The following is a 16,400-nucleotide window of genomic DNA, read 5'->3' on the forward strand; positions in this document are numbered from 1 at the left end:
GTGTAGCCGGACTTATTTCTCATCGGAATATGAGTCTGGTAACCCGCTATTTAGATTTAATTATGGGGCGGGTTTCAACTCACACAGAGAAGAAAATACTTGTGCACCCAAATGGATAGTCCTCCAACCAATCAGAGACATTTACTTGTAAACATATTCAGCTGCATGGTGCTAAGGGGACTCACGTTGTTGTTACTCTTCTGTCCATCACCACTTAAAGCCTGCACAAATGATCTGATTGGCTTTGCAGATCTTTGCCAGAGCATAATCAGTTCCCAACAGAGAGGTTCCTGTGCACATTCAACATGTTCTTGTCCTAAATATTCACTTTTCAGAGCCACTCAATGTAAAATTTTGCAGCCTAATAATGATATCATTAAAAAAAATGGGGATTATTTGTGTCAAAACACAAATCGACAGATGCAGATGAAGTCCATCTTATTATGTGTTGCAGATGCTGCTGCACAGCCCCCCCAAAAAACAAACTGTAAGACCCTGAATGTGCTATGTGGAGACATCATTAATTTCATTCGCAGCAGCAGCATCATGTAATCTCATGAACATTTTGAAGAATAACCTTGGAAAAAATATCCAGACCATTACTTTTGAACCAACAAATTTGTGATAAGAATGAACAAAACTATGGCGAATGGTAATACATTTATATACTGCTTTTCTACCTATTGGTACTCAAAGCGCTTTACAGTCACAGTGACACATCTACCCATCCGCTCACACACATTCACACACCACTACCAAGCACTGGAAGCAACTGTGGGGTTCAGTGTCTTGCTCAAAGAGGTTTATAAACAGAGATCATGTGGTCTAAAAAAAAGGTTCTGACGCAGAGATCTGCTGTTTGAGGTCCCAGAGTAGAAGTAGACAATACGCAGCCTAATTTATATGCTCCACACTAATAGATGCGCCTGTCGCTCACCAAAGCCTAACACACGTGTCCATTGTATTTCCTTCTTATACAGATGTAAAATCATGTTTGTTATGCTTCTATTTTCTAACTCTGTTGTTGTGAGACTGCTACCACACAGACTACTTTTAGGATAGTGGTCCATGATAACCTCATGAAAGGAAAATACACCAGCTTGAAATTAACTGGATTTATCCTTTAGGTGCACATAGGCCTGACTTGGAAACTCTGAGAATGAGTGACAGATGAGCATCATTACTACGATTATTACACTTTGATGTACAAATTTAGTGCATAAGAATAATTTGATAAAAAAAAAAATATACTGTTTGTGCCTTTAAATATTGGACTGAAATATGCTTGTCCCATATATTTGAAAGTAAATTCACCCAATGTTCTTATTGGTAACTATCTGATGCTGTGCTGTGTTCTTCTGATGCTTGAATCTTCTCCCATCACATTGTTCAAACACAAACTGCAGAATCCACCACTGAAATTCACACGCTACCTCTGCTTATCTACAGTATCGGTGGCCATGGCCAGTCGCAGTCCAGCCAATGTCCTGCTGTGCCTCTGTCTGTAGGTTAATGAACAACGACTGGATAAACATTGGGCTGGACAGGACACATGGGGCTCAAGCTTTTAATGCCACCTAGTCTGGTAGAGACTGATGAGTGAAATCCGGTTCTTCTCATCATTGTTCTGCCTTTCACTCTTTACCTCCCTGCACACTCCAGGCTCGTTGCATCCTCCATTTCATTCACATCGAATTCCTTCAATCCTCACTCTATCCCCCCCCGCTGCTTGTATATCTATCCCCGCTCCTCCATCTGTCTCTGTCTCTCTTCAGAAACCCTTCCCTGGCTCCGACCCTCACCACCAGCACCCCCTCTCTCCTGGCTCCCCGGCTAATCCGCCACGACCTGCACATTCCCGGGGTCAAGTGCATTAGCTCGCTTTCTGTTATTGGTTTCTTAGGCTGTTCTGCATGCATGCATTTTATCAGTTTGTATGAGTGTGTAGGAGTGTGTGTTTTGCACTTGTATGTGTGTTTTCTGTGTGGGTGTATGTGTGATGCATTGCTGCTGTATCTCCTGATTACCCAGGCAGTCTTTCTATTACATGATGATCCAATTTAACTCCACTGGGGCCTCTCCATCTCAGTCAGATTACCTTTTATACTACAGACACCGGAGGAGCTTTAAAGGAAATAAAAGATCTTCAAATTAAAATCCTTTAGAAGGCTGTGGTGCCATTTACACTGATAAAGTTGGTCTCTCGGGAGTGACCCCTGTGGAATTATTTATGTCAAAAAAAATAAAGAAAGAAAAGCAAAAAAAATGCATACTTGTGACAACAGCAACCCAAAACTATTAGTTCTGCAAGTTTTAGTGTGAAATTCACAGAAATAACTGTCCATAAAGTTTTAGCAGAGCTGTCTCACATTCCTGAAAGTTATTTAGTATTTCTAGTTCTCAGTATTTGTATTTTAATTTTATTGTTTGTGGCATCCCTTCCCTTCTATGCTAATTTTAATTTAAACCAAATATCCTACAATATCAAATATTTGTGCAGTTTTATTTATGCTAGGATTTCTGCAGTACTAAAGCAAATTACTGCCAGCCTATTGATTGTGTGTGAATGCTGGCTAACATGCTAGTTGGTTAGCAAAATTGCTGGCTAAAATAAACAAAATATGAAGTTTATATGTTGTTATGACATTTATTACAGCACACTTTCAAAAGAAAATATGCAAGCTCAAGGTGGACGTAGCAAACATGGTTGGAACTGAGCACAATGACGGTGCCTGCCACCGGAGCAGACGCTGGTGTGCATTAGTGCTTCTTTTTGCCGGCTTCACCATGGGTTTACACTCAGCCCTCACTTAGTTTTCTAAATGTAAATCCTGCAAATATAAAAATTCTTTATAGAACGAGTTTAATGCCACCAACTCCATTACCCACCTTACACCTGGTCCACCTTTGCCATATCTGACAATAATCTGTGCAATTCAAAACCCTGTATACTCTTTGTATATATGCCAGTACTTGTATTTTTTTTTATCCTATTTTATTTTATTATTTATCTTTTATACCCTATACTTTTTACTCTGTATTTTTGCTGCTCTTTTGTATGCTGTTGTAAACTGCAATTTCCCCACTGCGAGACAAATAAAGGTTTTCTTAATCTTAATTTGTGTTGCAATACCACAAGTTACCACTGGGTGAAATTAGCGGCGGCTGGCCTGAATTAGGTCTTAATACGTAAATGGTAGCAAGTCTCTCAATTTTTGAAGCTTAGTTTTGCGTAGTACAGAATGTTTGGTCACTCATTAGACACTTTTTTAACGTTACTCTTGTTTCCTTGTTAATTTGGTGTTACAGGAAAGATAACATGTTATTGATCCCCAGGGTGGAATTTGGGTGTTACAGCTGAATAGATAAAAAAATTAAATAGAATTGGGTAAGAAAATAAAAAGCAGTGTGTATGTAGGTCAGTTTTCTTTTGTCCTTTGTCAGTGTGAACAACAAAAGGTGCTGCAATGATGAACAGGTAATCCAAATAAGTAATAAATCCAAAAAGGGAAACAGATACCAAGGCACTGGGAATACAGTGTGGAAACACTGGGGAAGGAATTATACCAAAAACTAAACTCAGTAACATGACAGTACATGAGATATATGTGTATCACTTGACAAAAGAACAAATATTGCACACAATGAAGTGATAAATCAATACATTTCTTCGGATCCTTGGTCCTTTGGGTGTGGGTGCAGCAGTCTATGGTTGAAGGGGCTACCTGAGGTCCCACCAGTCTCATACAGAGGGTGATGTTTGACATTTCGGCCAACATCCTGTCCAGGTTGGAGGTGGCCTTCCTTGTCCGTTTGTCCAGTCTTTTTTTCTCTCTTTTGTTTTTGTCACTTTTTCTCTCTCAGCCCACTCATGGTTATAATCCAAACCTCGGTTCTCATTTCCCTTCCACACCCTCATAAGTGATCTGATCTCCAACTCTCTCTCATAAACACTGCCATCCGACTCAACCCATCTGTGAGAGAATGCGGTATAGTCACACGGCCTGAGGTTTGTCCTGGCTGTCGGCGTGGAAACTTCAGCGATGGCTAAATTAGGTTGTACGCGCCCCTCTGTTACCTTGGCGCAGGTGAGAGCGTTTCCTTCCTGCCTGAGCCTCTAGTGTAACTGTACGTTGGCTGGCCTACTTACTAACCCAAACTAAAGCAGCCCGTGTGTAAACCGACACTGTCCTCCTCCTCATAGTGTGGCTACGGCTGCTCTGGAAAGGTTTCTCACACCGATACTCTGCCAAGCAGCTGAAGTGGTAAATGGCCTGCAAGAGGAGCATTTAGCCTCTATGAAGGAAGGCCAAACTTTGGGCACAAATGAAGGTCAAAGTTCAAAAATATGAAATGATCTGTCACTCTGATTAAATTATTGTATTTCATCCTTTCAACACTGTTTGTCATGGATTAAAAATAATATTTCACTGTGAGCAGACGAGCAAACACAGACTTGAGCCCTATTGGTCCGGGACTAGTTTTACCTGGGAACCAGTAGTAATGTGTAATAGTTGCAGAGGTCGTCTGTGATCTCAATCCCGTGCAAATTGACCATGTCCGTAAGTTGTAAAGTAAAAATGACACTGCAAATTGCCCTATCGCTATTTCTCCTAACACAGAGGTCCTGCGATAATAATAATCCAGTTTCTTTAATTTGCATCTTTTTTTTTTTTCTGCTTCTTGTCACTTAAGAATTATGAAGGATGTGCCATTTGGACAGATGTTAGGGTGCAGTGTTAAGATGTTTTGATGTGTTGGGTTTTATCAAGTCAAGCATGAATGCATTCATCACATTGGTAATGGTGGGGCTGATTTAAATACTCGCGTGCAGTTCATACATTCTCCCCTGGGATCAATACAGTCTCATCACATCATGTTTTATTTTTAAAAATATATTTTGTATTATTTCATTCCGAATTAGTAGTAACTAAAGCTGTCAAGAAGTGTAGAGGTATAAAATCTCCTCTGACGTGTAGAGTTTATCCCTAATGTGCAACACCAAGCACAAACGTAGAGGTGTAATTTCTAAATCACACAATGTCCCCAGGTAATACTAATCCTGTGCGAATAGGGCTTTAATTTTCAATCTCTTCTGCTCATGTTTGCTCACTGGACCTATTCAGTCTTCGGGGTTTTCCCACTATCTCTTTCATTTATGCATTTTTAATGGCGCGCGTGTGAGTGAAGCACCCACTTGTCAGAACTTCAGCAGCACTACATCTGCTGAACTCAGGAGATTTATGGATTGTTCCAGTGATTAGTAAACTCTGCATTTGTGAGCTCCTCCTCCAGCAGGCGAGGCTTTTCTCTGGTGCTGGAGTTAACGCAATCTTGACACACAACTGGCAAATTGCCTCACGAGTCTTTAATTCATTTTAGCGTGTTTGCTGGATTACATCATAGGACGTTGCTGCATATTCCATGGTCATTTTTCATCCTTACCAGAAAATTGGTGTTGAAAAAAGTGGAAGCGTTAACCCTTTCCGTGCTCGAAGCCCCTGTGAAGAGGCCACCTGGCACTACAATGATTACATTGGATGCAGCGATGTCGTGCTTCATTTCTGTTGCATCGAATTTGGTAGAAAATGTTCCACGTTCAGCAACATTTTAAAACGTTTTAATTACAGTTCCAGCCTGGTACAGAGACCTAGTCTGGAAGCCAGACCAAAGTCCGTGCCTACATATTTTTTTTTGCGGCGGAAAGTTGGTTTGGAACCCCTCGGCTGGGAACAGATTATGCTCCTGCAAATATCTGCTCGGCCAATCATATCCACTGGCTGGGCTTTATGTGGTGGTGGACAGAAGGACAGTAATGTAGTCAGTCTCACTGCTGGGTGACAGAATGGTTGCTGTCTGAGGAGCGAGCTGTTTAGAGTCCACTATCTAAGTTATTGACAGAGAAATGACTTTAAAGGGCAAACAGTTAACAGTTATTAGGGCATTTGTCGAGAATGTCCAGATCACTTATGTCACATGTTATTGCTCTGATTGGTTGTAGGACTATCCAGTTGCAGGTATTCTTTTCTCTGTATCAGTTAATGATGAAATCTAAATGAAGTGTTACCAGACTCACATACTGATATCAATTCTGCTATACGAATAGGACACACAGAGGACTGAAATTACTACTGAAAAGATTATATAAATAATGCACATATGGTATGACCTATATAAGACACTCTGCAAGTACAAGAACAAAATGAGGCACATGAGGGTTCGACAAACAAATGTTTTTTTCAGAATAGGAAATACTGAAAATAATTAACAGTGTTCAAAGCACTGAATAGGTTTGTTCGTGTTAAAGGGGAACTACCGTTTTTTACAACCTGGACCTTATTTCTGGCATATAATACGATCGTTTACTCACCCATATAACTTTGGTGTCATTTTTAGTCCTTCGAAAGGTATTTAGCTCCAGTGGAGCGCCGTGTATATCCATATAGTGAGAGTGATAGGGGCACCGAAACGCAGTCTCTATATAACGCATTATCTGCCGCGAAACTCGTTCATTTGTTATGATACGCTCGTGCTATTCCCCGTTGAGTCCGTAGTTACCTGTTCACGAGGTTTTTTTTGAGAAGACGTTTCAGACAGACCTATACATTGGGGAAGCTAAACAACCCATCCACAAATGCATGTACCGACACAGGAGAGCCAGCTCATCAGGAAATCATTCAGCGGTCCACCTACAAATGAGGGACACTCCTTTGAAGATAACAACGTCCAGATCTTATCCAGAGAAGACCGATGGTTTGAAAGAGGACCATCTAGGTCAGACTGGAAAAACCTTCTCTAAACAGAGGAGGTGGCCTGAGATTTAATCTGCCATCTATTTACAATACAGTTTTAACTTCTGTCCCCAAGAGATTTCAACCCCATTCACACCTTGACACTGGAGCCTCCGACGGACAAGGGTCGTTAGAGCACCATTCATAGGGAAGAGGACAGGGACAAAACAGTCCCCACCCCCTCAGCGACAGGCAAATATCTAAAAAAGGTTCAAAAAAGGCAACTGGGCCTGTAGATACCATGACCTGGATGACTGAGAACCTTCACAGACGACAGGCACCCAAACCGTTAATGGAAATTAGCTGCACCGGTTTCTGGTTGTTAACACAACAAGCAACTTTCAGTAGGAGTTCCTATTTAAACCCTCAATCTTCTCACCAGTCCCCTAGAACTGAAGAAGCTACTCGGATGAGTGGTGAAACAAAATAACTCTACAAGTTCAGTTGCCTTTTGTAAACCTTTTTTGGAAGGGCCCAGGGTGTAAAAAACAGTAGTTCCCCTTTAATACAAAACAGTCTTTACTCATGTGACCACAGATACTGTAGGTTTTAAGATAAGCTCTGAGTTCCGGTTCATCCCCCAGAGAGAACAGGATCCCATTCCATTGAGGGAGTTTCCCAGTCAAAGTCCATCTCTACAGCCTTGCTCCGGAGGCCACAGCAGGCTGCAGCCTGGGACTGTGGACAGACAAATGTTGCCACACCCCTGCACCTGTTGTTCTAGTGAAATTGAGGGGAGGCTGGCTCGCCACATGGGTCATAACACCCAGCAGTGTTGACATACATTCAAGAACATGGCTCTTGATTTTAAGACAAACTGAACCCCCTGCCTCACTCCCACACATACTTTCACTGCATAAAACATGCAGGATATCATGTTCCATCCCAATAACATGTGCCAACCATGGGCAGGGATCTGTCCAGATCTGGTGCCAGGATGCCGGTTTATATTTAGAGCCACAACTGCCAGTGATTGTGGTTGGAAAGGAACGCCTTCCCCTCTCAAACTCATCTCAGACATCTGCCTCTCTGAAACTGAATACCGCTGGGTGCTAATGCATGTTCAGACTTGATTCATGTGCTCCATTAGTTTCTATCCTCAGGATTTGAGCTGTGTTAAGAAGATAAAGAAATAAAAGGCTGGATTGCTTACATGTCATAGACTCCATGTTAAACTATCCTTCCTTAACTTCGTGAAAAGGATTAAGCCTTGAATCAGTCCCATGTGTAAAAGTGACAGGTTTACATCATGCAGATATATAGGATTTATTGTTTGCTGCCTTTATCCTTGACTCGATGTTTGCTTGCTGACACTACAGCAAGAGGAGTGACCTTGCCTTGTCATGCCCCGAGTCCACTGACAAGAAGCATGTTGAGTCTGTGGCCTTACTGACTTCTCACCACGTTGCCGTGGAAATGGTGGTAAGATCACATGGCTGCCTTGTCATGCTGGTCATGAGTTGTTCCAGGGGTTCAGTGAGTTTGTGTTTATTTCCATTCTGTTCCACCACTGTGAAGCCCGGGGTAAACCCTCGCAGTCACATGACCACCAGCAGGCATCAATCCACTGCACTGTAACAGTATGGCATCCCCCACGTTCATGCCAACTGACTCGCACAGCTCCTTATAAAGAGACTCTATTCTTAGCACATGTGCATGATATGAAAGCGCACAGTTACTGTTGTTCCTGTGTGGCTCCATGTTTCAGACTGAAATGATCTCAGTAGATGATACTGAACAAATATTGTTCTTTGGTTCTTTAGATTAGACCCAACTTCATTCAGGTTCATTGTTTAGGTCTTTCATGAGGCAAAGAGGTGAGACCTCTACGGGTTACAGGTACTGACTGTATAAAAAGATGCACAAACCCTACGTGATTCCTAAAGAGCGGCTTTTGAAGCTCAGCGTGGTGTCTCCTGCTGTCTCAGTCTTGGCATTGCCTGACTCCACCGAATACTCTGAGGCAAGCTGCCAAGGCAGACAGCTAGCAACTGCAGTGCTTGGCAGTTCAACCCATAGACTGTAGAAAAAGTGGGCGCCATCAAAAGCGATGCCAAAGCATGTGGAGCTCCCCCAGGTGGCTGACTGCGGTATAGGTCCCAAGCTCCACCTCCTCCATATTAGAGGATGGGACTTGGGCCGAAATTAAAACACGTCAAAGTACACGTGTAATACCTTTCTTCAAAGATGGTCTCTGTCATTTTAAGTAGTTTATATAATGCTAATGCATGTTCAAGTGTCCATTTTCCCGAGAAGTTTTGTTTTAGTTAGTTTTAGAAAGCAGCGCTGTAGGCTTGTGAGAGTAGGAAAAAAAAAACAAAATAAGTACAGTGTACAATTACAAACTTCGCTTTCCAAACTCTGTGCCCTCTGACTGACATCAAAAACAGGCAGAGGAAATTAGCAGCTACCTTGTGCATTTAGCAGCTAAAGAGCTAGATATTTCGATCAGTATTTGGAGGGCACCAAATTAGTAGGGTTGGGTATTGCTACTAACACGCATATCTTTGGAGGGTGGGAGGAAGCTGGAGTACCCAGAGAGAACGCAGACTCAGGGAGAACATGCAAACGCCACATAGAGAGGCCTCAGTCAGCTGATGGATTTGGACCCAGAATCTTGTTGCTGTAAGGCATCAGTGCTAACCACCACACCACTGTGCCGCCCCAGATTAGAGGTAGAGCACTAGAGTTGCATTTGTATTGGCTGATTGGTATCAACTGTTTCTAATTATTCCGTTGTGTGGCTGTTAATGTCCAATCAGAACAGAGATCAGATAGCATTTCTTGACGGACACATAACATGACTGAATGGACAGCACGATGAGATAACACGAGGGGGGGCATCTTGCTCATCTGTATGTGTCCTTCCACAGATGCACACTCAGCAAGAAAATAGTAATTTCCCTTGAGAATTGTTGTTTAGTTTTGTTTCTTGAGAACAAATGTCAAACATTTCATCGCAGTTCCAAGTTTAAAAATGTTTTATTGCATTTTATTTATTGCATTTGTGGGCAAAAATGCCATGAATGATTATTTCAGTCAGTCACCGCCAGCTGCACTTACGCCCCAGCCCTCTGCTGTGGACCCAGCCTCCTCCCTGTGTGCTGTAGTTTTGGTATAGCTGATTAAACTAAAACTGATGGTGATGTATGTTAACTGAGGAGGGATTAGCGATCTCAGCAGGATATCATTTGCTGCTCGGATTCTTTGGAAGCTGCGGAGCTTTCTGCAGCGAACCCAAATCGAAACCTGCGTAAGATTTGCAGCAAATTCCTCGATGCTGATGATTCTGACTGACGCAGTACAGGAGTTATTTGCCTTAGTTTAATTGGCTATTATGTCCCTCGCAGATTTCCTCGTCGTGCTTTGCTCAGAGTAATTCAAGCAAGCAAACACAGGCTTTTGTCTACAAGCGTAATGGGTGAGAGCTTTGCAGAAAAGCTTCAGTCTGAGCTGGACTGTAGAGTAAACATTACGTCATAGCAAACCTGGATTCAGTCTGACAGAAGAGATAAAAGAAGCTATTTTTATTTTTTTTTTTCACCTGACTCCCAACATTTACACCAGTGGTCCAGAGCTGCACAGCATCATCCAATCACGTCTCTTCACAATTCTTCTTCACACTCTCTCTGTGCTGGTTACCAAGGAGACAGTGAAGTCTGAGAAGTGGAGCAATGGTTTGGCATGAATGTTTTTTTTTTTTTTTTTATTTATTTAGTTTCTTTTCTTCCTCCCTTGGCATCCCAGGAGTGGAATATTACCACCTGGACTAATGATTGTGTTTGTTGTACTACAAGGAAGCAAGACTTCTTGCGTGTCGGCGTGCATACCGGCTGTGTGTGTGAGTGTAAGCTGCATGCATGGATGTAAAAGAACAGTCATGTCGCATGCTGTGTCACCTGATCCCTGCCATCCCACCTGTTCTCACCACTTTCTCTCGGTGTTTCCACAATCCCTGAAGGGTCGTGAGCATGCTTCCTCCTGCCAGGAATCTGTCAGCGGCGAGAAAGGAGAGCGTGTATTTTAGGGTGAGCCTCAACCGACCGGAGACAATTTTGAATAATGAGCTGACCTTGATCCAAGTAGGCCGGTTCGGGCCGCGCTTGTGGAGTTTGAAAAGAAAGGCGCTGTGGACTCATCTAGTTTGTTTTAACTGATAAAATCAAGACACGGCCTGGAAGCTGTCACGGTCAGCTTCAGAGGTGTTTCCGTCCTATCCAGCTCTTGCACCTGTGCACACATGAACCCACACACGCACGAATATGCTTACACAACTGCGCACTGTGGGTTCCGACTTTTCCCTCGCCTCACCTTCCAGCTTATCATTCACTTTTGTTAAGAGAGTGGGGAAAAAGCAGTGCAGTCATATTTTAACTGCTGCACATTCAGCATCCGCCAAATGTTTCGCTGCCAGTCCATCATACATGCGTCCTTGTGCACCTTGTCGGTTAGTTCATAAATTCAGCAGGATTTTTTTTGGGTGGGGAAGCAGTGGTGGGGGCATTTTTTAAAAGGCTGCATCTGCTGCGAGTTTATTGCTGTCACAGCAATGGATGTTACACTGCTACATGTTTGACGTTAGATATGAATGCAGAACCCAGGCAGCTTAAGAATCGTCTTTCTTGGAGCAAAAGGAGTAAGAGACAGACCATGAATCTGGATCATGACCTCTCTAGTGTTTCCTCTAAGTCTCCAGCTGGGTTTATGTGAGTGAAAAAAGACATGAGTTCATTGACAAGGTGGATGCAGATTGATAGACGCATGTTGGATGTTTCAGGAGTGGGCCCTGGGGATTGATAGATACAGACACAACTCATGTCTGTTTCCTTGCGCTCCTTTCGGGCCCTCCATCCCAACACGCATTCACTCATGCATTTTTTTTCCCTCTGATTTCTATAGAAAACTATTTGCTGCAGCGTCGAGCAGAAGGTCTTCATCTGTCCTCGGCTTCGCTTTCACTCTCCCTCCAATCCGTCTCTTCAGTATTTATCTGAAGGTTGAAACCGGGCAAACACAAAAGCTGGCATCTGCTACGTCTCTCTCTTTGTCTCTCCGTTCGTTTTATCCCATTTTTCTCCCCCGTCCTCACTCTGCGTCTTTCTGTGTGCACCTCCGGCTCCAGTGCCAGTACTTCTTCCCTCACTTTGTTTGTGTTGCCCCGCTTTACCGATAGATCGCTGCTCCTTTGACTCCTGTGAACCCTGCAGCTCGTCGAGCCGCCGCTGCTCTGCACCCCCCGAGGAAAAAAGACGCGTTGGCAGACGTTGATTTTCAGAATATGTGTTATGGTTCCCTGCAACTGTCAGATGGAGTGTATATGAAAGGCGTCAACCCCAAAATGCTGCACATCCAGACTGAAGAAAGAAGGTGTGAAAGAAGGGTGATGTGGCAGAAAAAGTAGAATTTCTTATGCTCAAGGGAAACTTCCTTACAATATAATTAATAAGGAATCAAATTAAAGCAACACCGGGGAAGCAGATGTATGAAAGAGGCAATATTTGCCCTCCATATGATCAGTAATGCCAGAAAGCCTTTCTTCTTCTTCTTGTCATTCTTTCTTTGGGTTTTTATCAATACCAAGTATGCAAACTTCAGACATGCGTACGTGTAGTTTTGACTTGACAAGTTCAGCTCTGAGTTTAGACTCTGAAGGACGGGAGGATTGATACTTGCCGTCCTCAGTCTTCTTTCTTCCGGCATTTCTCAATATGTCTTCTTGTCTGTACTTGTGATCTTAAAAAAATGTCATAAAGAATGTTCTTCCTTTGTTCTCCGTATATGTACCGCGTGCAGCACGTGAGCACATGATGCACATGGAAGACTGTGTGACTGTGTGAAACTCAACTCATTCATAAACTAAGTGGCGCTTTCCCAAAACTTCACTATGAAAAGCCACAGCGCTCCAAATAAGCCCATGTATATGAGATGAGACTGTAGTTTAGTGGGATCATTTTTATTTTTATCTCTTACTCGGGGTCCATTCCAGGTGGTATCAGGTTACTACTGCAGGATTAAAAGAACAATACCACACAATGAAATACTTCATCTGTGAATTTTTTTATGGCCCAACTTATGCAAATCCAAAATTCTTGCGTGTGAATGGTCAGGGCAAGCACACAAACCATGTGGTTATACAGTTACATATTTCTTCACTTCACCAACAGATGCAAAGCTCTAAAATATCATATTGACATGTTGTGTGTTCAGTCACTGAGGCTTCTGATGGTCATTACACAAACTGTGATACTATTAGCTCAGCATTTATGTTCGTTTAAGGTGTAAACAAACTGAACTGAATGTTTGTGTGTGTGTTTAAGAGCAAATTCTCGATAAATATATCCGCTACAGCAGCACCTCTGCAGCATGTCACTGCTTTCAACCAGGAAACCGTAAAAAACAAAAGCAAATAAGCTACAGAGTATCAGGTAGTGAGCTGGCAGGCCTTTTTCAGAGCTTTGAAAAGAGCCAGGTTAGCTGTGTTTACGCTAAGCTAATTGCCTCCTGGCTTCAGGTCTCTACTCAGCATGATACACGACACTGATAACGATCGTCTTCTCTCACGCAAATCCCAGAATGTTGAACTGATCTGGACACAAATCTAAAGCGGTTTCCTCTCCTCGTGTTCCTACAGATGCAGATTCTTGACAAGTTCCCAATCGAGGGAGGGCAGAAAGACCCAAAGAAGAGGATCATTCCATTTCTCCCAGGTAATAGCCTGCTCCTGAGCTCCAGTTATCTGAACAGTCTCTCATATTAATAATGTATGACTGGCACTCGCGGGGCGTCGATACAAGCTGGTTACTGATGCCTGCCTGTGCTTGCTGCATGTGCGTGTGTGCTGACAAAGCACTATGTGTGACTTTCAGACGTGAGCGGCGTTTGCGAGACAATGCTTGAAACGTCTCTGACACAGGTTAAAGTTATGCATGAATTTGCTCATTTGCTCACATGAACAGTACACATGTGTGCGTCCTGGTATTGATTCGAGTCATGCCGCACACACGTGCTCCTCTGCCCTGACATTCAGGTTCATGGCGACCTACAGCACCGTGCAGCCGGAGATCAATGGCAGTGTTTGTGGCACTTCACTGTCCCCTGCAGAAGGGCTGATAATGAAGTTGCACATCACACCGATGTCTTGTGTGTCTGTGTACGCCTATACACCGATCAGCCACAACATTAAAACCACTGACTGGAGAAGTGAATAACATTGACCATCTTGTGACAATACAGTGTTCTGCTGGGAAACTTCTGGACCTGGCATTCGTGTAGATGTTACTTAGACATGTACCACCCACCTAGGCCATAACAGGCACCCGCACCCCATAGCAATGACACTCCTTGATGGCAGCAGCCATCCCCAGCAGGATGCAGCCTGGCACAGGCACACACACATACAAAAACATGAAGAACATCATAATGTGTTGACCTGGCCTCCGAATTCACTAGATCCCAAACTGATCAAGTATCTCTGGGATGCACTGTAACAAGCCTGATCCACAGAGGCTCCTCCCCTCAACCCATAGGACCCAAAGGCCCCCACTAACAACATCCTGTTGCCAGACAACACAGGACACTTCTCAGAAGGCCCATGTCCATTCTCTGATGAGTCACAACTGTTTTCGAGGCACAAGGGAGACCTACACAATATTAGGAAGGTGGTCATAATGTTATGCCTGATCGGTGTATGTTTGTTATGTAGATTTCTGTAGATTCATGCGTGCTGATGGAGCAGGGTACGTTTGTGTGTTTGCAGCAGTTTGTTTTAGTAAATGCTCGGTTTAAGCTCGCGGCCAACATATGGTCCGAGCATCAACTGTAAATGCTCTCGATCTTCCCTCAAGCTCTCTTCCTCCTCTTCTTGGTCTCTCCATCTCTTTCACGCTCACAAACAAAAACATTCTGTAAACCTGCTAAACACCCAGCGCCCTCTTTTCTATCAAGCCAGTGGTGTCATGTGCAAGTGTTACTGACTGTGGCAACGTATTTTTTAAAGTCCATGACAGTGAATGGACAATATCAAATTTCACCTTATAAACATAAGGAATTCCCAGAAGGAATTTCATTTTCAAAAGCAACTGAGCACAAAATTTGAGTTGAAACGGAAACTGCTCAACTCACAGCACTGAAGTGTTTCAACCTCAGCTGGTCTAAGATTTAAAAAATTCCTGTTGGTCACCATTGGCTTGGTGAAGGTTACGATAGCACGGTTATATTTAGTGGCAAAAACTGAGCTTCCCTTCTGAAGTACTAAAAAATCAGATATAAAATATTAAATATATATAAAATATTTCAGTGGTAGGCTCCTGTAGGAGGAGTCAGTACTTATCAAAATATGAGTCACACTCCATTGGGATTTCATTATGGGGCGTGTTTCAACTGATAGAGAGTCTCAGTTGGTTAGTCCTCCAACCAATCAGAGCCGTTTTGTTGTAAGCAAATTCAACTCCATGGCGCTCAGATGACGCGTATGACTACATTGCTATTACTTTTCTGTCCATCACCACACAAAACCTACCCAAATGATTTGATTTGACTTTCTGCCACACCAGGTTGTGCGCAGGGAAGTGCGCAACATTTAACATTTTAAATTGTTGGTTTCTTTTACTAAATAAAAAAACCTTATATTCCTCTAAACCAGGCAATGCTAACAGACAAATGAAAATAAGATGATTAAATGGAAAAAAAAAAAACTCACAAATTCTGAAAATGGATGCAGCGTATTACTGTGACTGTAAAGGTTGGTCTCATAGTCGTGTCACTTTGCCTGTGTCTATAAATCTTATATGTGATTTAGAAAGCCAGGCCGTGGGCAGAGGTCATGGATGCATAGGGGGACAGCTGGGGCCTTGAGTGCAGGACCTAGCTCCATGAAGGGTTACGGCCCCTCAGTGCTGACATCTCCTGGTGGATTTGTGTATTACATGAGGCATTATCAGCTGACATTTGTCTTTTAGGGAAGGCTGTATGCATGTGTAAACTATTTACTCTTCTATTTACATTGGCTGATTTTCCATCCATCATCACACCTTTACCTTCTTTATAATTTATATTTTTTCTCCCTTTCCTCCCCCCCTCTAGGCAAAATCCTGTTCCGGAGGAGTCATGTGCGAGACGTGGCCATGAAGCGGCTGCGTTTCATCGATGACTACTGCAGGGTAAAGGGGCCTCACTGTAAACATCCCTCACTTCTCCATCCAACTCTGGAGAGCTCTCCCAAGCCTGTCAGGGTTCAGTGGTCACTGTCTGTGACGTCTTTTCTCATGCTTCAAACATGGGACGTGAAGTGTAGACACAGTAGGGGACACTGAAAACTTTGCAGAGAGTACTCTCAGTGGAGGTCTCTCTGAGGAGTCTGTAGTGTGCTCCGGTGCTTCTGTTTCCTGAGGCGTCTGTTTGGAAATGTTTTAATCTGCAGAAGAGGCAGGGTTGAGCTAATTGTGACTGACTTCCATGATTTCAAAGCTCCACTCATTAACTACCTTATCCCCTCATCTTATGAAAGAAAGTTCTCCTCCAAATTTTCGCCTCCTTCCCATTAAATAACAAAACAGAACTTTCAAGTGACGGCCTTTTGTAATTCTTCAGATCAAGGTCAGCTCAGCCTTA

At 43.1% G+C, this 16,400-nt stretch overlaps 1 protein-coding gene across 1 annotated transcript in view; it reads left to right on the plus strand.

The window, feature by feature from the left end:
* Positions 1–12,747: 12,747 nt before the first annotated feature.
* The window catches only part of sh3pxd2aa (SH3 and PX domains 2Aa), a 66,227-nt gene continuing 62,574 nt past the window's right edge, over positions 12,748–16,400 (plus strand). The window contains exons 1-2 of the mRNA XM_084565744.1: positions 12,748–13,498; positions 15,873–15,949. Of these exons, the coding sequence (XP_084421870.1) occupies positions 13,423–13,498; positions 15,873–15,949 (153 nt within the window). The 5' untranslated portion in view covers positions 12,748–13,422. The remainder of the gene's footprint in view (positions 13,499–15,872; positions 15,950–16,400) is intronic.

The sequence above is a fragment of the Chelon labrosus genome, assembly GCF_963514085.1.
Source record: "Chelon labrosus genome assembly, chromosome: 2".
In the NCBI taxonomy this organism is placed as follows: Eukaryota; Metazoa; Chordata; class Actinopteri; order Mugiliformes; family Mugilidae; genus Chelon; species Chelon labrosus.